This window comes from Pipistrellus hanaki (genome assembly GCF_964339955.1).
Source record: "Pipistrellus hanaki genome assembly, chromosome: 1".
NCBI classification, from domain to species: Eukaryota; Metazoa; Chordata; class Mammalia; order Chiroptera; family Vespertilionidae; genus Pipistrellus; species Pipistrellus hanaki.
The window spans coordinates 80,826,960-80,852,332 of NC_140503.1; the positions used below are offsets into that span (position 1 = coordinate 80,826,960).

The 25,373-nt window shown below is 39.8% G+C and overlaps 1 protein-coding gene and 1 long non-coding RNA gene across 12 annotated transcripts in view; one reads left to right on the plus strand and one right to left on the minus strand.

The window, feature by feature from the left end:
* Window positions 1-25,373, plus strand: part of AKAP6 (A-kinase anchoring protein 6) — a 456,973-nt gene that overhangs the window by 426,462 nt on the left and 5,138 nt on the right. For 7 of the 8 annotated variants that reach the window (XM_084874310.1, XM_084874315.1, XM_084874311.1 and 4 more), the window contains one exon: window positions 17,864-21,258. In XM_084874310.1, the coding sequence (XP_084730436.1) occupies window positions 17,864-21,217 (3,354 nt within the window). In that variant the 3' untranslated portion in view covers window positions 21,218-21,258. The remainder of the gene's footprint in view (window positions 1-17,863; window positions 21,259-25,373) is intronic. The other variant, XM_084874316.1, reaches the window with a different exon arrangement.
* Window positions 1-25,373, minus strand: part of LOC311618090 — a 474,169-nt gene that overhangs the window by 137,956 nt on the left and 310,840 nt on the right. The gene's annotated exons all lie outside the window — the stretch shown is intronic.

Genomic DNA, 25,373 nt, shown 5'->3' on the forward strand with positions numbered 1-25,373 from the left:
CTATCATTGCATTGTTGTCTACCTGTTCCTTAAAGTCCTCCAAGACTTTTTAAAAAAATTTAGGTGCGTTTATATTTGGTACATATATATTTATCAAGACTATATCCTCTTGCTGGATTGATCTCTTTATTATTATATAGTAACTCTCTTTGTCTCTTGTTATGGCCTTTGCTTTGAAGTCTATTTTGTCAGATATGAGTATTGCTACCCCAGCTTTTTTGTTTGTTTGTTTGTTTCATTTGCATGGAAAATTCTTTTCCATCCCTTCACTTTTATCCTGTGTGAGTTTTTTGTTCTGAGGTGGATTTCGTATATTTAGCATATATATGGGTTATGTTTTCTTATCTATTCAGCTACCCTATATCTTTTGATTAGAGCATCGAATCAATTTACATATAAGGATATTAATAGGTAATTATTTATTATCATTTTTATTCTTTATGCTTTTGTTCCTCTCTCTCTAATATATTTCATCTTCATATAGCAGTTACTTTAACATTTCTTACAATGCTGGTTTGGTTGTAATGCTTTTCATTAATTTGAAAACTTCATGCCATTTCCTTTTGGCCTATAAGGTTTCTGTTGTGAAATCAGCTAACAGCTTATGGAAACTCAGTTAAATAATTGACCATCTCTCTCTTGCTGCCTTAAAGATTCTCTGTTTGACATTAACATTTGCCATTTTAACTGTGATGTGGCTTGGTATGGGCCACTATGGATTTATCTTGATTGGGACTCTCTGTTCTTCCTGAACTTGTGTGACTTTTTCCTACAGCAGGTTAGAGAAGTTTTCTGTCATTGTTCCCTCAAACAGGTTCTCTATTCTTTGCTCACTTTCTTCTCTTCTTGGTATCCCAATAATGTGGATATTGTTACATGTCATGTTGTCCCAATGTTCCCTAAACCAGCAGTCGCCAACCAGTGGTCCATAGACCACTGGTTGTCTGTGAGTTTCAAAAGGTTGGTGACCACTGCCCTAAACTATCCTGATGCTTTTAAAAAAACAAAACATATTTTATTGATTTTAAAGGGGAAGGGAGAGGAGGAGAGAGGTAGAAACATTAATGTTGAGATAGAATCATTGATAGGGCATACGCAGATGTAAAATTTCTTGGTGTTTATCCTGCTTCCTGGCTCAGAGACTTTGTGTCTGTCATTAATTTTAGAATATTCTCAGCCATTCCACTTTAAATATTTCTTGTCCTCAATTCTCTCTTCCCTTTCTGGTGTTCCAATTACACATATATTGTACCCTTTGAAATTGTCTCAATGTTCCTGGATATTTCCTTATTGTTTATCACTTTTTTCTATCTGCATTTTAGTTTGATAATTTTTATTGACCTATCTTTAAGTTAATCAATTATTCCCTTGGCTATTTCCAGTCTACTACTAAATGTAGCATATGCATTCTTCACTTATTTTATAGATTTTTAAATTTTCTAACATTTCCTTTTGAATCATTCTTAGTGTCATTATCTCTCTTCTTACATTACCCATCTATTCTTACATGTTGCTTACTTTTTTCACTAGAGCCCCTAATATATTAATTATAGTTACTTAAAATTTATGTCTGTTAATCCCTAAATTTGTGTCATATCTGAATCTGATTCTGATTCTTGCTTATTTTGTCTCCTCAGACTATCTTTCTCTTGCATTTTAGCATGCCTTGTATTTTTTATTGTTGAAAGATAGATATGATGTAACAGGTAATCAAAATTGAGGTAACTAGGACATTAGTGTGAAATTTTTATGTTAATCTATCCAGGAGTTGAATTGTATTTAATGTTTGCCATAGCTGTAATTCTTTTATGCTGAACTTCAAATTCCTTTAGTGTCCTTGTTTTTGTCTCTTCCATTACCTTTGTGTTTTCCTAAGAATTCTTCCTCAGATACCTGCAAGTTATCTTTTAGCTTAAATCCACAATTATTATACTGGAACCCTATTAGTATAGTGGTAATAAGTAAAGCAAGATAAGTATCCTATATTTTAAGATTGACTCTCAGTTTCAGTGGGCCTTTGCCCTTGGGCTGTGACCTTCATAAATGTTTCTTAGTTACTCCAGCCCCTTAGATGAGATAAGAAGTCAGAGGGGGTGAAGTCAGAGAAATACCCTTCTCCCAAGTAGGGTAGGCTCTCAGGAAATTTTTTGCCCTAAAATGTAGACTTTTCTTATGGAGAGTGTCTGGGTATATTTCACAGTGGTTACACTTTCCTTCCCACTATCTGAATCACAGGGAATTTTTCTTAGTATTTTACTATGAGAACCTGCTGGTATCCTGGATAGTAAAATCCAGGAAAATGTGGGGTCTCCCTAAGATTATGGTCCCTAGAAGTTTTTCACTCTCAAACTGTCCACACGCAGCCTTCAGCAATTCATTACATTTACTACAATATTTAAGAGTTGCTACCAGTTTATGGCTCCAGTGGCTTCTGCTCCAGGTAAATAGATCTCATCTGCGATTATCTGGACTAATTTATGACAACACACTTCAGTTTGCCCTGCAGCCTTAGTTCTCCGATGTGTCCAAGGAAAGTCATAGATATTCAGTTTGGTTAGCTTTTTCTTCTTTTTGAAAACAGTAGCAACAACTTCCAAAGTGCTTTACCTGTCAGAGCTAAAATCTGAAGGTGTCAGCACTGGTTGAAGTGACCCAAGCTCGGGCTCCAGCGTTTAGGTGCAGAAGAGGGCACACCTCATCTAATTCTAAAGGATATAAATCCAGAAAAAGTCAAAGATGTAGGACCAGGGTCAAGCAGGGCGAAGAACCCAAATTTTAGGAAGCATCCATCCAAAAGGGCCTGGGCAATAGGTTGAAACCCAGACTGAACCAGAAGGGCTGGACCAGGCTGATTCCTGAAAAAGCTTAAGTCCTTTTAAATAAAGAATTTGAAGAAATGGAACCGTTAATGTTACGAGTGAATTGGGGCTGTAATATAGCTTCCCATTTCCGTTAGTAATTTTTGTGTGAAAAATTGGTGAAAAGTCACACTCTCCTCTTTCTGTACTCACTATCCTAATTCTAGTCTACTCTTATTGTCACAGTCTGATAGCTAGTATAGACTTCTTGTTAGTGTGCTTATTTACAAGTAGCTCCTCTAGTCTACCCAGCATACCACTCCCTGTTGGGCTTCAATGACTGAAATATTGTTTTGATGATATTATCCCACTGAACAAGGATATATTGTAGCTCCCTTTTGCTTATAAGTCAAAGCTAATAACTCTCCAAATCTCCATAGGCTGGCTCCACTCTGACTACTGTCAACCTAAATAAGAAAGCAAACAGAGGCAAGCTCTAATGACCAGAAATTGATTGTATTTTGGAATAGCAGAGGAATTGCAATTTGGAAATGCATGCTCTCACAAGCTACACTTGAGTTTGTTGAGAGTTTGGAATGGACTATATTCATGAGCAAGGATTGCAAAGAGGGAGAAGTCTACTCAGAGTCCAATCAGTAAGTTCACTGCCTTGAAGATGGGGAGAGATTCTTTGCAAATGTTCATTGGTCAGGAGAAAAGTTCCGGTCTTCTGTAAATCAGGCATTTATAAGAAATCACTATTTCAGTTCTTAAGCTCTCTAGTGAGGGAGCATGATTCTCAATTTCATATCTTTCACTTTTATTTCTGATTGAAATTCTTTCACGCTACCTAAACCTTTTGCCTCAACAATTGTTTATCCAGTTCTAAATATCGATAAAAATAGGCAAATGATATAATCAAGTGATTTATAAAGTAATACATACAAAGGGTTAGGAAACCCATGAAAAAAATGCCCAATCTCACTAGTAAAGAAAGAAATGTAAAGTAACAGTTTGTCACTTGCTATTTTTTTTTTTTTTACCTATCAATAAGAGAGAAAATTAGCAACAAATCTCAGTGTTAGAAAGGTGAGACTATGTTGAAAACTGTTATAATTTTTAGCTATTTCTATTATCTTAAAAAGTGTTCATACCCTCTGGCCTAGTAGTTATACTCCAATTTACTCTCTGAAAATAATCTCAGCTATTTATATGAAGATGTTGGTCATGTTTTAGTGATAAAACCAAACATAATTGGAAACAATAGGAATTTCTAATAATATTCATTTTAAGTAAACATTTAAATAAAATGATGGAATATTTAAATCATTATAAAAATCAACGCTTCTTTGCAGGGGGGGGAGGGAGTAGGTGTCAATCTGAGAAAAAGGAGACATATGTAAAATTTTAGACAATTAAAAAAAAACATGTTTTTCAAGTCCTATTGGTTTTATTTTCTAAATAACTCTTTTCCTTAACTATACACTACCCTAATTTAACCTACCAGCATCTTTCATAAAGTGTTTAGGATATTACCCAGCCCACAAAAAGTGTTTAATAAATATTTGCTGTCATTATTCTTATTCTTATCTGCTGCAGTAGAGTCTAACCCATTACTTAAAAGTTTTCTTCTCTCAGCTTCCAGAATATTATACCAGTAGTTCTACCTGGGTTTTCCTCTGTTACCTTTGCTAGTTGCTCAGCCCTCCTTTGAAGGCACCCACAATGACCATTTTTCTTACCAATAACAGTATTTATTTTTGCCTATAAAAAAAAGGCAAACTTGTCCAAAGCAGAATAAACGATTTTTGATTTGGTGGAAGATAAAATATCTTGCAATCTCCTCTATTACCATCATCATTTGTTAAGGGTTCCTTTCTTAGCTTTTCATATAGCTCTTGTCATCCCCAAAGACTAGAAAAGGAGTTACAGCAATAAATACCCAGAAAGATGTCCAATCCTCCCCCAGATACCTTTGCATCTACCTTTGGACAAGAAAGGTCAATCGATTTCTGGCAATTAGAATGTGCAGGAATAAGGAAAGAGGATAAGTTAGCTAAGGACTCCAGGCAAGTTCTGCCACTGTTTCCTGATGGAGATTTAATTGGGTCAGATATTCTGCTGGACTTCCCTTATCAAGGATCCCATTCATGGTAAGTTCTCAGCTGAAATTATTAATGAGTCAGAAAGGGCTAGTTAGGAACCCAGGTGTCTTGTGTATTAGCTATTCCTGTGAGATCACTAACTCACCTCATCCACGTTGATGCACATTAAAATTAGTTTAATTCACAAGACAAAAGCACAGCATATTAGGGGCCCCAAAAATAACCTGTGCCATTTTGCTCTCTCTCTTTTTTTCTTCTTCTGGTTTTACATTCCAAAAGAACGCACTTCAAACAAGGAATTCCAATTTTCAAAAAGGCAGTTCCTCCCTTCTTTTCCCTTTCTGAGTGGCACTCATACAGTAGCAGTGGTAAAATAAACAACGATGTGTTGGATTTTGTTTCTCTTTGTCTCTATGACATTTGTGTCATCACCGTAGCTCTAATCCATATTCAGGTCTTCATGTTGGGTACGCGGTAATATGTAAATCACCCCGCCAGCTGCATGGAGCGGTGTTTGTTTATTCTGTTTCCTTTGGCACTGCGCAGAGCTGAACTCCTGCCAAAGCGGGGCTGCTGCAGGGAGCACCCCTGCTCCTGGAGGAAGTTTTGAAAGGAAGTGCTCATCATAAGCCTTCACTCGGTGAAGCAGCAAAATCAAAACAAACTTTCTGTTTACTAAAATATCGGTATTATGAATGCAAAATAATGTGTTTGTTAAAATGTAATAAGCAGGCTGCCCGTCTCCAGTATGCGGGTGTACCAGGGTTTTGGAATTGAGGACACAATACTGAGAACGCTGGTGCATTTTTTTTTTTTTCCTTCTTGGAAAGAAAGTAGGTGAAATGAAAGACACTGCCTAGAAGTTTAAGAGGAAAAGAAATATTTTAACATTCACATTCATCTCTGGAAACACATGGCATTTACATGTATTTAAACGTGGACAGCTGTGGCGTTTAAGTGTTAAAAAATTTCATTAATGATGCATAGAGCTATCTCCTTCTATTGGCAGGCCTTTCAGTCTTCAATCTGACACTTCCTTTTTTTTTATCCAGCAAGCTAATTTCCCCTCTTTTGTGAGGAGTAACTGTTTTCACACTGCTGCTTACCCAGCAAGCCTCCTTATTGTTTCATGGTTAATTATCTCCTCCAGCCTCACCTTCCCTCCCCAGCACTAATGAAAGCTGCGTTTTATGGGTACCCTGTGTAAATAAACACAGGTCTGATCAGTCAACATAATAAATGAGTTCCTAAAGTTTATGGAGTCACAGCTCATCTAGTGATTTTACTGAATAATGAGGAAAAATGATTAATCTGATGGGAGGGGGGGGGACTTTAATTTTGAAGGGGAAAAAAATGAAGGCTTTGTTGCCTCAGTATGAAACCTATCTGCAGATAAACATAAGGAATCTCTATTTACCCAAGTATGCCTCCTGCTCCCGCACAGCAGCAGGATGGAGAATGTGTCACAAGGAGCGGGCTTGGAAAATACTGTTGATTGGTAGGAGGTGAGGTCACTTGGCATTTTTATTTCCCCGATTATTGCTGTTTGTTAAGAAAAAGAAGCAGCCACGCTGTGTGTAACCAGACTCTGCTAAGGTCTGCACTGACTGTAAGAAAAGCAGAGGCGGGTCACAAGCTGCCCGTGACTAGTTCCTCACATCGGCAATTCAGCAGGTTTGGCCCAGGTCACTGGCTCTGCTGGCCAGGTGATGTCCTGCTTCCCTGGACTATAAACGGAGCATATTCTCTTAGCTGCTGGCACACAGACCCATGTCTCAATAGTTGGCACTCCTAGTTACTTTTGGTTATTTTTACTTTGCAAAAGGATTTTAAAGGGTTAGGTGATTCTAAGGTTCTAATATTGCTTTTTAAAATTTAAAATGAATTCACATTTTGAGCCCAAAATCTTCTATAGGATGTACTTTACATTTCTTTGATTTGGGAACCTTAGATTGTTTTAAGGTCCTGACATTTAAAACCCTCCAGAGCCTCCTTCATGAGCGCCCAGGACCACAGAGCTTCCATTCCAGTCCAGACTGGGTTGCTAAATCTAACGGGATCTCAGGCTCCTCCGTGTTTTCCCTTGAGATCTCTTAAAGGAAACCCCCCCAGGGATTCCACATTTTTAACACGCCTAAGGACTCTAGGAATCAGAAGTATAAAATCTATGGGAAACTTACTTCAAAGACTTGATTGCCTTCTAGGAAATGATCCTGAAATTTCAAGTAACTTTTCCAGCAAGTAGACTTGCCAGTTATTTTTATGGAGACAGCCATGACAGCACGAGGGAGATGTGAGCAAAATTTTGAGACTTACCAGTCCTCCCTAAGTCTAAAAGTAGTTATCGTTTAAAGAAGGCTATTAAAACAAAACTGTAAATCAAACTAAATAAAATCAGATGTAGAAACAAGGATTAAGTCATCTTAAGAAAACGAATCATAGCGGACCTCCCTGCTAATCATTTTAAACCTTGTGTCAATCAGATGATTAACTGAGAAAAGCGAGACAAGTTTGTTTGAGTGGCATAGATAAGGTAGAAAAGAGATTAAAATGATACCTGCCATTTTTGGTGATTCTTAATCTGCTTATCCAAATTGGCCAATATTTTATTTATTTATTTATTTATTTATTTATTTATTTATTTACTTATTTACTTATTTATTTATTTTTGTAGGAATGGTGAGTTGTAATCAGATTTTTAGAATTAAAAACCAAAATCCCCATTATCTGAGTGGACCAATTAGGAACACAGTGCTGGCTCTTAATGTGTACCTTGTTGAAAGTGAAAAGATACAAAATTCTCCCAAATAACAAGCACTGTGTGAAGGGCATGGATCCGGAATATGGTGAAGTCTGTTACGGGATGCCTGGCTTGGCAGGCAGACCTCAGCATGTTGGCACAGCTCCCCTGGGGCATTAGGCAACCTCAAGATCATGCCACAAATGTTGCGTTTATAAAATTCGCTCTGAAAATTAGGAACCCATGTCTACGTCACAGAAAAGCCTGTGTGTTAGTAAACTTCACTTGTTTATGGGACTGTTCACCTCCTCTTTACTACGAATATACTTTGTAGGTTTTAGACTGAAGTTTTTATTAATGGAAGAGTCTTATCATAAAGCAGGGACAATAGTACTGTTCTCTATGGCAAAGATGGGCAAAGATTACATCCTGAGGCACAAAATTCAAATGCTATGTCAACTCCTGACTGTCAAAAGGCAAACACCAAAACAGCTAGAATAATGCCAGAAAAAGGGGGCCAGCTGTTATCATTAGGGGGAAATTATTTATGTAATGTGGCATATGTGTCTGTTATTTGCCATCCAAATAAGTTTACCATGTAGTAGAATGCAGAAAATGCCACCATTTTATTTCCGTTGGTTTTTACAACTTTATCGATGTTATTTTTTGTACCTTTTTTGGTTTCAGTTCTACAAAATAATGAAGAGGTCAGATAAATTCCTCGTCAGATTTTTGTTTAAAAATCTCTTCCAAAGATTTTTTTTTAATTCCCATTTTAAACAGTACTAAAACTAGGTATTTCCATCTATGATGGAAAATTTCAGGGGGAAAAATAGTGACTAAAATGAGAAAAATAAACCCATTTTCCTATTCAGTCTATTCTGAATATAATACAAATTTCAATATGTTTGCATATAAAGCAGTGGTCAAGATAAAATAATTTGTTTACCAATGGAAGTATTTTCCTAGTTACTTCTAGTAAAACATTCAGAGTTGAGTGAGAAAGCAACTTTTCCCATGGTGGATGCTTAAGAAAGACAAATATTGATATGTACAATAATTAACTTGTTTAAGGAAAACATAGTTTGACAGGAGGTATTCATCTGTTGCCACCTAGCTTTAATACTGCCAACAAGGAGGAGAATACACCTAAGAGTTATTGAGAAATTATGACAGGATCTAAATGTATTTAATTCATTGTCCAAAACATATTACCTCTTAATCAAAATATCACATCTTTGGGTCAGAACTTCTAGTGAAACTGTAATTATAGTAAAGGGAGATAAAAGGGCTTATATTTGATGTATCCTTCTTTCTTTTACAGAATTCCTTCTTACAGTTTCACTATCACCCTCTTTATAGAGCTTTAACCATTGTTGACACACACACAAAATCAAATTTAAAAGTACTACAAATTATTTTATTTTATTTTATTTGGGGCTTAGATAGATACAAAGTCAGGATGGGCTACAGTGTCTGGAATTGAGAGCAGAGGTGTTAGAACAATTGAAGAGTTTCCTGTAGATTCTGTGGCCCCCATAGTTCCTCCACTTCTGTTCTCTTTCCAAAACTGGTGCTAGGGGATAAGAAAGGGGGTGAATAGCACCTGAGAGGAACAGGCACCCAATGTCAACAGCCTCTTTACTGTGGAACCCGGTTTCTTCAGGCTTCTCTCTAGCATGTCCTGTGCTGGTTTCCTTACCTGCCAGCCTCTCTAGGACCTGCCCTCTCTATGGTTACAAATGATTCTTCTTGGGAATTCAATGGCTTTCCCTCACCTCTCATTCTTCTTATCTTTTCTGACTATGACACTCTTAAGCACCCACTACTTAAACGTTTTCATCTCTTGGCTTCCAGAATATTATAGCAGTAGTTCTACCTGGGTTTTCCTCTGTTACCTTTGCTGGCTGCTCGGCCCTCCTTTGAAGCACCCACAAGGCTCTATCCCATTGACCATTGCTTCTTACTGTTCCCTCTTCTTGCAATTTCCCCCTCCTTGAACACTTGCTCCAAATTTCTTTCTTTCCTATCAGCGTTGCCTATATACTCTCCAAAATAATAGACAATTAGACCTCATGTGCCTAAACTTAGGGCAGGAAATTCTGTAGGATTAGAAGAGGAAAAGCAAAACTGTGGGACATCCTATCACTTGACAATCAACTGAAGCAGATTGCATAAGGAGGCTTGGAATCAAGGTAATCAAATTCAGAGAAAATTTCAGGAAAAATTGACTCAAATACTACAGATGAATCAAGTAAAATAAGACCAAAGTAGGCCTTGTCGGTTTGACTCAATGGATAGTGTCGGCTCATGGGCTGAAGGGTCCTGGGTTCCCTGGGTTGTACGTTGAATACCTAGCCCTTGGCAGGCTTTTACAGGAGGCTACCAATCAATGTGTCTCTCCATCTCCCTTCTACTTTCTCTAAAAAGTCAAGGGAAAAAGATATCCTCAGGTGAGGATTAACAACTAAAAATCCCAAAGTAGTTTCAGTTGGATTGGGTTATCAGAAACTTACACCGGTGATCCTGTCAGAGGGTTCAGCAACAAGGGCCCTATTAACCACACTCTTGTTTTTCCTTAGAAGAGACTATTGCATCAAAATGAATGAAGTTGAACTAAGAACTATGCTTTTCTTTAGCATTTCTGAGAATGTGAGCATGCATGCAGACCAAACAAAGAAACCTGTAATAAAAAAAGTGTCTTTATTGATAATATATGCAAAATAATATAAATAAATTCAGAAATATTATCTGTTGTAATATTTTTATTAAGCAAGTTTTCAAAAAGATGTTTGATGGTGTTACAGGCTCTGAAATTCAGCAGGACTGAGGACTCCTGTTAACCTGGTGTATTCTTTTTTAATTGATATAAAATTAACATAACATAAAATTAATCATTTTAAATTGAGCAATTTAGTGACATTTAGTACATTTACAATGTTGTAAAACTATCACTTCTATCTAGTAAGAAAACAATTTCATCACTCCAGAAGGAAACTCCATACCTATTAAGCAATTACTTCCTATTCTCTCCTCCCCAAACCCCTGTGACCACCAATTTCTTTCTGTTTCTATGAATTTATCTAGTCTGGATATTTTATTTTATATAAATGGAATCTTACAATGAGGTGACTCTTTAATACACATATTTGAACTGCATGAGTTTACCTGTACATGGATTTTTTTTTCGGTGAATACTGCAAATATATTTTCCCTTTCTTATAATTTTAATAATATTTTCTTTTCTCTAGCTTACTTTATTGTAAGAATACAGTATATTAACTGTAGTTAATAGTGTTAATTCACTCTATATGTTATCATTAAGGCCTCCTGTCAATAGTAGGCTATTAGTAAAGTTTTGGGGGGGTAAAATGTTATATTGATTCTTGACTGTTCAAAAGTCAACTGTATATGATTTTTCTGTGTCTGGCTTCTTTTACTGAGCAATGTTTCTGAGGCTACTGTCTTTTGTAATTGAGAGGTAGTACCAGCTAGAAAGTCAGAAATTCTCTGGTTGGCTTTGCTGTGGCAGAGTTTAACCTCCAGACCTTCCCCAGATTTCTCCAACAGATCACAAGACCATGGATGCTCTGTATTCCTTCAATTCACCCAGTTCAGATTTTTTGAGAACATTTTCTCTGCCAGACACTATTTTAAGTGCTGAGCTCTAGTGGAGACAGGACAGAAAGGGTCCCCTCGAGTATAGATCTGGGAGGAAAACCCCTGCTTCCCAATATTGGACTCTCTTTTGTCTTTGGTCTTGTTGAGAACTAAGGCAATTTTGCTATTGTAAGACTCACTTTTAAAATTGTTATAGAAGTTACCAGATGTCAGGAGGACAAAAAAAAGCCAGGCTCAGAAGATCAGGAAATGCACTTTAATTGCAGGAGCACCAGTGCTGTGACTCAGGGAAATCTGATTCCCAAATCTGAGCGGAATGTAGGGGTGTGCGGAGGAGTTTCCCTTTTATCCCCTTAGTTTCTTTGTCTGCCAGATATGGACCAGGATTCTGAACTTTTCATGGGCTGTTACAGCCCCTGTGAAAGTAATAAGGGGAGAAGTGAGATAGTGACCAAGACCCCATCTGGTGCAGGCAGCCTGACCACATTGGGGGCTGTGAATGGTTTAAGCCCCTTGTCAGCCATCAGGGACTGACACCATACTTTCCATCTGAAAAAAAAAGGACTTGGCGCTTAATTAAGATAAGCATTCAGGGAAACAAGTTTTGCAAGGCTAGCCAGGACATAAGCAGAAAGGGGGTTGGGTCTAGCAGGCATATGCATCTGAATGCAGGTTGGGAAGGGGGCCTCAAGCTGCCTTCACAAAACATCTAATGGATTTTTTATCCTTGACAATTTCAGAAATATCTGTGTAATCAAGACTAAGAAATATGTCCTCGTTGGCAATCATTTTAGTGATATTTGTGAGAAAACTTGGGGTTTAGTCTGTTTTGAGCTTCTGATCAGCTTCATTATTGAAAAAGAGCATTCATTGGAACAATTTTTGATCATTAATGTGAGATAGACTTTCAAAGGGTTTTCTGAGCTGAGACAAGTAACTTTAACATTATTGTCAATCTTAAAGATAGTGAGCAGTATTTTCTGTAATGAGTCAGTTGTGATAGAATTTCACAGATAATAGACTTGCCTTAAAAAATTATTTTCAGGAAATAGAAAGTCCTTGTGCCATGGGCCTTCCTGAGGACTGGGCAGGTGTCCTTTCTCATCTGTTTATTCCTAAGAGAGAAGCCAAGTCAAAACAGGCAAAGACAAACTTAGACCCCATTTATAGTACAACTAGAGACCCGGTGCATGAAATTCACGCACTGAGGGGTGGTCTCCCTCAGCCCAGCCTACACCTCTCCAATCTGGGATCCTTCTCACAATCCAGGACTGCTGGCTCCCAACTGCTAGCCTGCCTGCCTGCCTGCCTGCCTGATCAACCACTAACCAATCCTCTGCCAGCCTGATCTACACCTAACTGCTCCTCTGCCAGCCCTATTGCCCCCAACTGCCCTCCCCTGCTGGCCTGCTTGCCCTCAACTGTCCCTCCCTGACAGCCTGATTGCCCCTAACCACCTCTGCCAACCATAGTACCTCTGCTGGGTCCCAGGCCCTCCCCAAAGGACTTTACAAACATTTTCTTTTTCTTTCTTTCTTTCTTTCTTTCTTTCTTTCTTTCTTTCTTTCTTTCTTTTCTTTTCTTTTCTTTTCTTTTCTTTTCTTTTTTTTTTTTTTTAATATATTTTATTGATTTTTTTTTTTTTTTTTACAGAGAGGAAGAGAGGGACAGAGTTAGAAACATCGATGAGAGAGAATCACCAATCAGCTGCCTCTTGCACACCCCCTACTGGGGATGTGCCCAAGATCAAGGTACGTGCTCTTGACCAGAATCATACCTGGGACCTTTCAGTCTGCAGGCCGATGCTCCATCAACTGAGCCAAACTGGGTTTTGGCTACAAACATTTTCTAATTTAAAGCTCCCACCAGTCTCTAAGATAGAGACAAAGTACTGTGACTAGATGGAACTGAAACATACACTAGTAGATGGTTAACTTGTCCAGGATGAATTACAGAGCTAGCATGTGAGTGGGGGGTATCCAGGATTCAAAACCAGATCTGTTTGGGTTTTTAGCCCAAATCCCCAAATAGTTGATAGTGATCTTTGCTCTTTACCCTATTTATTTTTTAATCTATGTATTTTTTCTTGCTAAATCTGAGTCAATTCTTTGCTCAACAAGAGACAGAGTAATACAAACTCAAAGTTTTCATAAAAGTTATATTTCCATTTTCTGAAAACTACCTGGTTGTTTTGGTAGTTGATGGTTTTTTTTTTTTTTTAAAACTACTATGTAGGTTTAATTTAGGAAAGTAAGAATGCATATAATATTCAGGCACTTTGGTTTTAGGTTTGGAGGTGGGTGCTAGAGAAAATATTGCATCAACAAATTAGAGTGAATATTGAAGGCTGGAATCTCCCTTCATTCCCATTGATTCCCTGGCTTCGATATGTACATGATTTTCTCCCTGCTGCTCTTCACCCCAGCAAACTGTGGGTCTGCTTTATTCCTTAGGATAACTATACATATCTTTACTCAATAACAATTCAAACGGTTTATGTTTTTAGTTGTTTTTTGTTGTATTCTACTTTTCTACTGATAAATCTCTTCTCCCAGAGCTTTGCAAGTGATGTTACTCCTGGATTTAGAATTAAATGGGAATGCAAATTGCAAGACCTCCTACGGTTTTTTTCATTCTGAGCACCAAACATTTGAGTGAAATCACAAAAAGAACATCCTGCTCATTTTGCGATTCTTTAGATTTTCAAAAGATGCAACTTTTTAAAGAAAACTAAGGAACCTGGATGTAGTTGTATCAAATCTCTGTTGAAGTTGTTTTATGGAATGCCAGCTTCTTTCATCTCCACTGTTTAGCTGCCAATGTATGTCTTATCTCTTATAAAAGTTCACGTTTTCACCTAAAATTTTAAGAAAATACTAGAAATGCAATCCTGGGAGTCCTAACTCAATTAAAAACATACAAATACAGAAGGAAGTTAATTTGGATATGTGTTACTTGCTGCAGCTGGAATCTTGATTTTTTCCTCCTTGTCCTCTTTCTTGTTCTCCTCTTGCTTGTCCTCCTCCTTTTCCTCTTCTTCTTCAGCATCATCATTTCTCCAGCCACTTTCAGTTACTTTCTCTGTATATCAAGTATACGGTGCTAATATAAATAACCTGCTTCCAAGAATAAATTCTAGTTGTTTCTTGAGCAGATGTGTGTGTGTGTGTGTGTGTGTGTGTGTGTGTGTGTATAATTACTTATATTATATAATGCCCTTGGGCCAGGCCAAAATTCTGCACCAGTGAAGCAAGGTTATGAATGAAAGACTCTTGCACAAATTAATTTAATTCAGAATTACCTCTGGAATTGCAGACTCTCTATTGGAACTGCATGTGCTACTTACCTTACCAGTCTTTTGCATTCAGTCAGATATTTTCCTATTTTGTTTACATCCATTTTTTTTTAATGTGGGAATAAGAAAAGGGAGGTGACTTACCCTCACCCCACCCTCCATTCCTTGGGAACCCAGGCAGCCTGACTGCACAACTCCCCAGCTCATCTAATTTTGATTTATCACTTTACCAAAGATAGGGACATGTGTGTGTGTGTGAGTGTGTGTGTGTGTGTGTGTGTGTGTGTGTGTGTGTTTAAGTATCAGACAATTCCTCTAGAAAAATAACCAAAAAAATGCTTAATTAGCTTGAATATTATTGAGTGTGTTTGGGCTATCTCCAAAGAGAACATTCAACTAAATAAATTTCCTACCAGTTAATATTACTTGGTTCATATGTCCCTTTTTCGAATACAACTTTTTAGTTATATAAATATTCTTTGCTCTTGAAACATTCCTCATGGTTTTGCCCCCAGGTTTTATGTTTGAGGATTAAATCTTTAGGAAATGGAGATCTTTATTGAAAATGTTGACATAATTGAATCCACAAGAGAAAAGAATGAATGAGAGCAGAGTGAGTAGTGCCTTTTTAATATGTAAAGTTTAAAGTCTAAAGTGAACAATTTATTAACAGATCTTGTCAGATATCCTTGGAATTGACATACCAAAAAAAATCCAGAAATTATAATAAATTTAAGAGATTTATAGAAGAGAATTAAGAACCGGAAAAGAAAATATTATATCCAAAAGTTTAATTATTTTCTGTGAAAATTTCTGCTCCAATCACTTTATTGAACAAAGGACTTGTTCTTTTAGGTACTGTTGTCAGTTTTATACTTTCTTAGGTTTGCATTTGTAAAGCCAATAAGGCAGCATTTGTCAGAAAATGACTGTGTCATGGAAGATGAGTCTGAAAGCACCACTTGGGCTGAGCTCCTGGCACGCATCCAGGTAGCACAATTCCTGCAGCCATGTGGCCCCCTGGGCGTGGGGCTCGCATGGGAAATCTGTGCTGCTAAAATGTTCGAGTCAACCAGAGGGTTACAAGGAGAGCTCCTTTGAAAGACTAGTTCAGTTATTTATTAGCACTCGCAGAGTATAGTGTCAGCCAAGATAGTATTTGAAATTAATATACTATTTGATTAGACTGATTGATTGTTCCTGCAGCTGAAGATTTTAACATTCATTAGCCATCCTCGCCAGTCATTAGTATTGCCGTTATCAGCAAGCAAAGAATAAACAGAAATTCTAATAAAAATTCATCACAGCGAATGGACTCCATACCTAAGTGAGTGTGATGAGTGCGGTGTGCTAGATTAACTGCTGTGGCATTGGCAGGGGGAAGGATTTCTGTAATAAAATTTAAAAATAGCCCTTAATTAATGTTTACTTTGTAACTGGACTCTTTTAAACTTAAGTAGGCTATACAGATAATCTCTTACATATCCAGTATAATAAAGTGCTAATGGGTATTTTATACTTCATGTGTCTGTGTGGTATCCCCTAACTATTCATTTCAAGAGGATTGAGGACTTAGGGAAGTTCTGCTAATGTTTTGCTATGAGGCCTTTTTCCCACTCGGAGGAGCAGAGCATTAGGTCCCTTTTTTTCAACCAGGCTGGCAGAGTAAATCTGAATTGTAATGCAAATGCGCTGACCTGGTATACTGTGTGACACCTCCCTTTACCTACCCTGTCATGAATGCCCTGCGGTTTTAAGAGCAAATTGAAAGGAACGTGAGAAGGAGAGAAGGAGGTAGGCAGGGAGAACCCTTTATGAATTGACTCAAGGCCACTCCAGAGCAACTGTGTTTGCATTGAGAATTATAACTACCTATACTGACTGCCTCCTCAGCCCTTCGCATGCAGTAGCTCATTTAGTGATCAGAATTATCTTGAAAGATAGTGCTAGCCCCCTTTAAAAAGTGATGTGAGGAGACTGGTGCTCAGACAACAGGTTAGCAGCCTGCCCGCGGCCATGCAGATCTGCAACAAAATCAGCACTTCGGCCTTTCCGCATAGCGCCAGAGCCATGCTCATCTGCCTGGCTACCTGCACGAGCACAAGCTGAACTGCCAAGTTCTGTCTGAGTTTCTGTCTGTCATTGAACCTGACAGGGCCTGCAGCACCTGTTTCCCCTCCCTGGGCTCGGGCCTGAATCCAGACAGCTGGACAGGAAGTGAGGATGGGGAAGGCTTCAGGCCAGAGTCCAAGAGCCAGTTCAGTGACCACTGTGTTCCAGAATGTGTCAAGCTCTACCTACACAGAGTTAAAACCAGGAAGTCCCAGCCAAGATCCAGGGTCCAGCTGTGCAGGCAGAGAGCAGCATAAGAGAATCTGGGCCACTGCATCCTTGGGAGTCAGGAAAGTCTCCAGGTGGTTGTTATTTTAGGGCTGGATGAGGGCAAGAAGGGGAGGTTCTTGCCTGTAGGAAATAGGAACAGGACTGAACACAGAGAAACAAGTCAACAGGACCAAAGTAGAATCTCTGTCAGAGAAAGAGGGGGGTGGAGGGAGAAGAGAGGATGGAGAGAGCTGTGATTAAGGCACTGCCCTGGGTTAATGGTGCCCGAGACCAGGATCCAGGAAGATGGGGGTGAGGAAATCAGTCCAGCGTTGCTCATCTTGGGTCTGATTGGGAGTAGGGCCAAATTCTAAAGAGACATTGGCTCAAAAGGGAAGGTGAGGGGAAAGGAAGGTGTGGGGAAAGGCAGACACGCCAGAGATTCTGGAATATGAATGGCTCCACAGGTGGCTACGACTTTATTCTATTTCCCAGGCAAACACTGATTCCAGTGGAGAACCCAGGAACAGAGGCAGGAGGGCTGCACCCTGTGTGGCTGCAGAGAGGCTTCCAGATGGACTCAGAGCTGAGACTGCATCGGAGCGAACACGCCTCCTGAGATGTCAGAGGCTCTACTCGTTTTAACCTTCTTTTACCTGACAGTTTTATCCTCACACAGTCCAAGGTTAAAAAATGTAGAAAATCGATAGGGAATGGTTAATTCCATAAATTACAACTTGACTATAATAATCTTACATTTTAATCTATGTTATTGCCTCCAGTGACAAATTACTATTGATAGAACAGCCTATTTCAATAATTTTGGATGTTATTCCAGAGAGGAATAGAGCTGATAATTATGCTATCTTTCAAATCTATGCTTGGAGCAAATTTCCTTCTTGACTCTTCTGAGAGATTTTGAATGGATAGAATGTTCATGTTTATGTTTCTTAATTCTTCTTCCTTTCCTCTCCCTACACAGGAGACTCTGAATGTGATCGATCCTGGCTTGATGGACCTAACTGGGACCAGCGAGGATGCCCTGGAATGGGATGAAACTGATATAAGTAATAAGTTGATTAGTTTGAATGAAGACTCAAATGACCTCAATCAAGAACCCCAACCTGCCATGCCTTCCTTAAAACCTGAAGAGGCAGGCAGTGAGGACCCTGGTTATGAGGAAGAGGCAGGTGACCCTGGGGGATCTCAGTATGCCTCAAGTATCACTGCCCCCTCCAGTCCCCACGTTTACCAGGTATACAGCCTCCACAATGTGGAGCTCTATGATGACAACCACATGCCATTTCTGAAAAACAATCCAACGCTCACCAGCATGACACAGCCTAGTGTTTTGACTAAGAGTCTCAGTAAAGACTCCTCATTCTCATCCACCAAATCTCTGCCAGATCTTCTAGGGAGTTCCAATTCTGCAAAGCCCTGCCCATGCCATGGAGGAGACCTGAGCCAGAATTCGGGCAGTGAGAGTGGCATAGTCAGTGAGGGAGACACTGACACCACTACCAACTCTGAAATGTGTCTGCTCAATATGGCAGATAGGTCCCCTAGCAACTCTGAACCTGAACATCTGGAACCACCAATGGGAGATGCCATGAACATGTTAAAGCAAAAATTTAAGGATGAGGAGGAAGCCATTAAGCTTCCAAATAGCTCTCAGTCATCCATTTCACCAGTGGGTTGTGTAAATGGAGGAGTTGGAGATTTAAACAGTGTTACCAAACATACCCCTGATTGTTTGGGAGAAGAATTACAAGGAAAACATGATGTGTTTACATTTTATGATTACTCATACCTCCAAGGCTCAAAACTCAAATTACCGGTGATAATGAAGCAGTCACAAAGTGAAAAGGCCTATGTGGAGGATCCCCTGCTCCATGGCTTTTATTTTGATAAAAAGTCCTGCAAACTTAAACATCAAGCTACAGAGTTACAACCGGATGCACCTCCCCATGAAAGGATTTTAGCAAGTGCATCCCATGAAATGGATCACAATTCATATACAAGTAGTGACATGCAGAATGCCAAACAGCTCTCCCTCCTATCTCGTAGTTCATCTGTTGAGTCCCTTTCTCCAGCGGGTGACTTATTTGGACTGGGGATCTTTAAAAATGGCAGTGACAGCCTCCAGCGAAGCACTTCTCTAGAAAGCTGGTTGACATCCTATAAAAGCAACGAAGACCTTTTCAGCTGTCACAGCTCTGGGGACAGCGTGAGCAGTGGCTCCGTTGGTGAATTGAGTAAAAGGACATTAGATCTCCTGAATCGTTTGGAGAATATCCAGAGTCCCTCAGAGCAGAAGATAAAGCGGAGTGTTTCCGATATCACTCTTCAAAGCAGTTCCCAAAAGATGTCTTTTACTGGCCAGCTGTCACTGGACATAGCATCTTCCATCAATGAAGACTCGCCAGCATCTCTTACAGAGCTCAGCAGCAGCGATGAGCTCTCTCTTTGCTCGGAGGATATTGTGTTACACAAGAGCAAGATCCCAGAATCCAATGCGTCATTCAGGAAGCGCCTGACTCATTCGGTGGCTGATGAAAGCGACGTCAATGTCAGCATGATCGTTAACGTCTCTTGCACCTCTGCTTGCACTGATGACGAAGATGACAGTGACCTCCTCTCCAGCTCTACCCTCACCTTGACAGAAGAAGAGCTGTGCCTCAAAGATGAGGACGATGACTCCAGTATTGCAACGGACGACGAAATTTATGAAGAGTGCAACATGATGTCAGGGCTGGACTATATAAAGAATGAGCTGCATACGTGGATTAGGCCCAAGCTTTCCTTGACGAGAGATAAGAGAAGGTGTCATCTCAGTGACGACATAAGGGGCAGTAAGGATCTAAGTAGTAGTGAGATGAACAACCCCTCTGATGCCCTCAACATTAAGGCCCTTCTAAATGGCTCCATAAAACATCTCTCGGAAAATAATGGAAACGGTAAGAATTTACCCCACACCCATGAGTTAGGAACACAGGGTGAAAATAAGAGAAATATTTTCGAAGTCAATAAAGATCCATATGTGGCTGATGTGGAAAATGGCAATGTCGAAAGTGCCCCAGAGAGACAGGAGGACACACTTAACGAGATGTCACAGGAATCGGAAAATCTTGGTTCAGCCAGGAGGAGGATCTCAGAGAGTGAGCAATGTAAGTGCAAAGCATCTATGGATGGCTCAGATGACTCGGACATTGCTGGAAAAGAATCTGTCTCCCCGACGGCTAGACATCTTCCAAAGAAATATCAAAACCACCACCATTTTGAAAATCAAATGGCTGCTACTACTCCCCCTGAGAAGTCTTGCCCAGAACTGCCTTTAGAAACCAGAGTCATCGATAGACAGGACTCTGATGGACTGACATCTTCATGTGATGATGCACTAAGTATGGCCGGAAAGTCTGCTGGCTGCTGCCTAGAACTTGAACAAAATGAAACAGAGGAAAATGCCTCTATGGGTGACCACAGTTCCTGTTGTGGCTGCGAGTCTGGTGTTTTCCATCAAAAGGATGCCGACGATTGTTCAGTACATGACTTTGTTAAGGAAATCATCGGCATGGCTTCAACTGCCCTAAAAAGTAAGTCTCAACCTGAAAACGAGGCAGCCGATCCTACTTCATTAACTCAAATCAAGGAGAAAGTGTTAGAACATTCTCACCGGCCCATCCAGCTGAGAAAGGGGGACTTTTATTCCTACTTATCTCTCTCGTCACATGACAGTGATTGTGGGGAGGTTACCAGTTACGTAGAAGAGAAGAGCAGCACCCCTTTGCCTCTGGACATGACTGACTCCGGCCTGGAAGACAGGGAAGACATTGAATGCTTTTTCGAGGCCTGTGCTGAGGATGACCCTGATGGAGACGAGCCCTGTGCCCCCAGCCCTCCTCCAGATGGGCCTGCGGGCCCCAGGGAGGCTGCCCTGCCCTCCCAAGCAGCAGCGGGCTCCTCTGGATGCAGTGACATTTCTCTCTCAGCCGACGATGCAGACATGGTGGCTCTTGCAAGTCCTGCCCTTCAGAAAGGATGTGACATTGGAAAGGAAGTGGATGGTGTACCCCAAGCTTCCACTGTCTTCGGAGAAAGCTCACAGTCAGCTACTCCTCCGAGGCTGGGCAGGGAAAAGGAATGCTCAGAAAACCCAGGTGAGTCTGGAATGCCAGAGGAACATGAGGCTGCTTCCGCCAGCTCCAGAGTCCCAGGGCTCTCCTCAAAGGCAAAGCAGTCCCAAGACAAGGCTGCACTGCTCCCCAGCCCCAAAAGTTTAACCTGCGAAGATCTCCCAAGTCTTGATGAAGAACGACATAGAAATATGCATAGGTAGAATGTAACCTTCTCCAAGCATGAAAATCATCTCATTGAAAGGTATGTATAGTTCTCATGTTTTTAAGTCATAGTTAATATATTTTTGCATATATATATATATATATATATATATATATATATATATATATTTTATGGGTTTGAGTCAACAAAGCCACGATGGGAGAAAAGACAAATTAGAATGACTGGTCATGGCAGTATTTATCTGAAGAGGACATTTAGGTGGAAGAAATACTCTCCACAATGCAAGCAACTGTGAAGCAAAAGTGGGGGTTGGGAATGGTCACAAATGACATTTTTAGTGACATTAACTTGTTATATCATTCTGGCAAGAAGAATACAAAATTTGAGGAAGTAGCTGAATAATTTGGGGCTTTGAATTCTTCCATTGATGGGGGGAATGGTTCTCCAAATTGCAGTTACGCCCTCTGACCAAAGCCAAGCACAGTGGCCACTCCCCCTCCCAGGGTCCCGCACCACAGCTGCCAGCTTCCTTCAGGGCCTGGAGATGAGCCCTGATTAGGCTAAAGTCTGTGTCTCCTGATCCGGGCCCTCCCTTTATGCTTCTGTCTAAAGTAACTGTCATCACATTTGCTTCCCCCGTGGAAGGCTGTGCTGTCACAGCTCCTAATCGCGGCCAAGTCTGAGGACTCACACAAGAGGGGGAGGTTGATGGTAAAGAAGCGGCTTTTACTTATCCACACAGACTGAGAACAGGCCCAGAAAGCAAACTCAGAAAGGACAAGCAACAAGTTAACGGTGTTTTTATAAAAACAGAATTTTGGAATTTTGCCTGAAGGTAACAGATTAATTTCCATCAAATTTTAAAGAAAGTCGTTCCACTCTTTATGGTTAATAAGACAGCTCTTGATTGGTCATTCCGAGATGGTGATACAGTTCTAAAAGTAACACTAAAACGTGGTTGCTTCCTACTTCTAAGCCCCCGTGATGAATATCCTATTTTAATGAAGTTTCAAGAAAAGTTGAGCTTTTGAATATGAGAGTTGTGTTTTATCAATGTGAGGTGCCAAGTGCCATCGCCACCCCCACTCCTGCAGCTTAATGTCGTAACCTAAACTTGTGCTATAGGAAATGAATTACAGAAGCAATCTACCCTAATTTGTTAACTTATTCAAATAACAGTTATTATACTTAACTATGCTAAAGATTATCTTTTTTTGTGGCAGATTGTTTATTTTTTGATGAGCCTAATTACTGATTTTCTAAAAGTAATTTACATTTATTACAAATACATCTTTTAAAATGTGACAGATAAATGTTGTTCCCATAATGTATTATGAAAAAAGTTACTATTTAAAAACACATTATTTAATTTGAAAGATGAATGGCAAACATCATTATTTTTTTTCCCTGCAACACCTGTGCCCTAGGCTCATTAAAATGTGTGATTCTGTGGAGAGCTGCTAGAAATGAGGAGTGCGAGGGGGAATCTATACCATATATACACCCTAAAAATAAACCCAGTATGCAAAATTGGAGAAAGGCACCCTACTTATTAATATAGCTCAACTAATTTTCCATGGTTCAGGCTCTTTACAATTGGCTGCAAATAATAACAAAAGTGGGAGCGAGAGAAATGTGTTTCTGTGACAGAGGGCCACCCTGTAATCACATTGTGCAGCGCAACTGACCACTGCAGAAGAGGGACCGCAATTCCATCCGCTACTTCCAAACCAGTTCTGTGAGAATTAGTTGTGCTGCTGGTTCAGCCAGCCTCCACAGAAGGGCTGGTAGAGCCTGGCTGACTTTTATTCTCCCAGAAGGGATAAAGGCTGGGAAGCCACACCCCTTGGAGTATGACATCATGTGACTGTGACCCTCAAGTCACCAGTCATGCTGATCCGGAGCAGGAGAAGCTCTGGCACTGGAGAAACTCTAGGATGCATCCTCCCTTTTGACATCCTGGGCATTGCTTCTCTCCTGACCTGGACACCGAATTGACATGAAATGTAAATGATAAGCAGCTCCATCTTTAGACCTAGGGAAGTGCATGTGCTGATGGGTCTGTGTGACCCTCACATTCTGCAGGCAAGGACCATGTAAAAACAACCAGCCAGCCAGCTTGCCTGCCAGTCAACGATATTTTGTTGAGCCCAGGCGACCCGATGCCTGGCCCTGTCCCAAGCAATGGGGAAGCAGCCAGATTTTACTCTGCAGATCTCACACGGCTCCCCAAGTGACTCGTTATCAGCCTAGGGCCATTCAAATGGCCATATTTACAAGTCCTATTTGGTTTTCTTCAGAAGCATGTACACAGAACATCTGGATACCTACATTTTTCACTAGTCATTAGCATGTGTACCTGGGTATAAAGATTTACTTATTGTTAAGACTACTACCAACCAGGACAAGTTAATCTCAAAATCTTGACATGATTTCAGTGTCCAGTGTCAGGATTGAATAGTAAAACTATTTGGTAAACATGGCTATAAAAGCTTAACTGTTGTCATTGTTCTTCCTACAAGGTTCAAAAGAGCAAAAGGAAAAGCTCTACTTTTCAAGCCATTTGAACACTATCAGTTGAACACTAACAGGATACTGAAACTTACCAAATTTAACTTGCAATTTTTGGTGTTTTGTGTGTTTTTTTTTGTTTTTGTTTTTTTTTTGAAATAAGTTCTCAGATGATGAAATTATTATGGCATCTGGAAGAGCTATAACTGAGAATAATAGAAATACAATTTGCAACTATAACATTCTTTCCAAAAATTTTTTGAAGAGGTTTTTCAGTTACTGTGTTCTAATTAAAACCCACTGAAACTATGGGGGGAGTTTTAACACGGTCTAACACAGTAGGCATTTGCACCAATTTTCAGGCACACTGCTGTGCGTTGCACTATTTTCACTTCTATGTCATGTTTCTATAAAAATAGATAGGTAAGTTACATCAAATCACATCAAAAGAAAAGTAACTGAATAGATCCAGATATTCCTGCCTAATTTGGAGAAAGAAATAATGTCTGCGCGGAGTACCTCCCAGGACCTGCCTGGGAGATGTACTTTGCACTAAACTTTTTGCTGTCTTCTGACAGTTATTTCTTCATAACCCTCAGCATAAGCTTCCGATATTTGGTGAGTGGTTTAACCCTAAACTTTATGCAGGATGAATCCTGTGCTATAAAAATGTAAGCCATCCCATGCAGCCAGTGTGCTCAAGTGCACACATGTTTAATCAAAAGTGCTGCTGCTCAGTTTCCACACACTGAGGAAGCTGTAAGAGCAACCTGTTCTCATGTATGCGCCACACATTTCATCCTACTAATCGGATTGACATACGTGTTTAATGTGATCCAAAGCTGGCCAAGCAGGCTTAAGAGACTACTCTTGGTGACAGTACATTCATTTTTCACTAAACAGCACAGGTCTAATTTTATCAAGTTTACCTTTGAAATCACTTCAATAAATCAAGGTTCTGCTGTATGTGAAGTATTTTTTTTTAAATTATCCAGCACTTCTGAATAACTAGATTTGTCACGATAAATAATGAAGATTTTATTGGGCATCACCCATCACACACACACACACACACACACACACACACACACACACCAGATCTGTGTCTCAGCCAATTTGGCCTGTCCATTTCTAAGTGGGCCAAGATGAAAGAACTGATTACCCAGAGAGAATTTAAATAACGGCATTTAGTGCGATCAGATTTGCCTTACCTGAGGATTCACTACTCAGTGGCCAGATTTCAAATGACTCATGTCCTCAGCATTTGAACAATGCACCATGCTCTTGCTTGAGTCACTGCAGTATTTTACTCTACCAAATTTCATCCCATCTGTTCTTGTTGTCTCTCCCTGTTCTTCAACCTGCCTTCTCTCCCAGATTTCCTGTGGCTCCAGTCAAACTATATTAGCTAGATATTTTCTGTCTCTTAAACAGGTTGTAAGGTTTTCGAGAAAGAGCAAGACAAAGAAAAGGAATGTGTAGTTCTAAAAGGACAATAAAGCAACCTGGCATCAGGATTCAGAACTCAAACCCTGACAAGCAAAAGCCTGCTTTATTTGATGCGACGCCCTTAAGTAATTGCATCCCGCATTGCCTAAACCTGGAATTTATTTGTTCCTCACATTCGATAGGTTGCTTTGAGTCACTTAGACATAGGCGGAACCAATTGAGTTTGAACATGT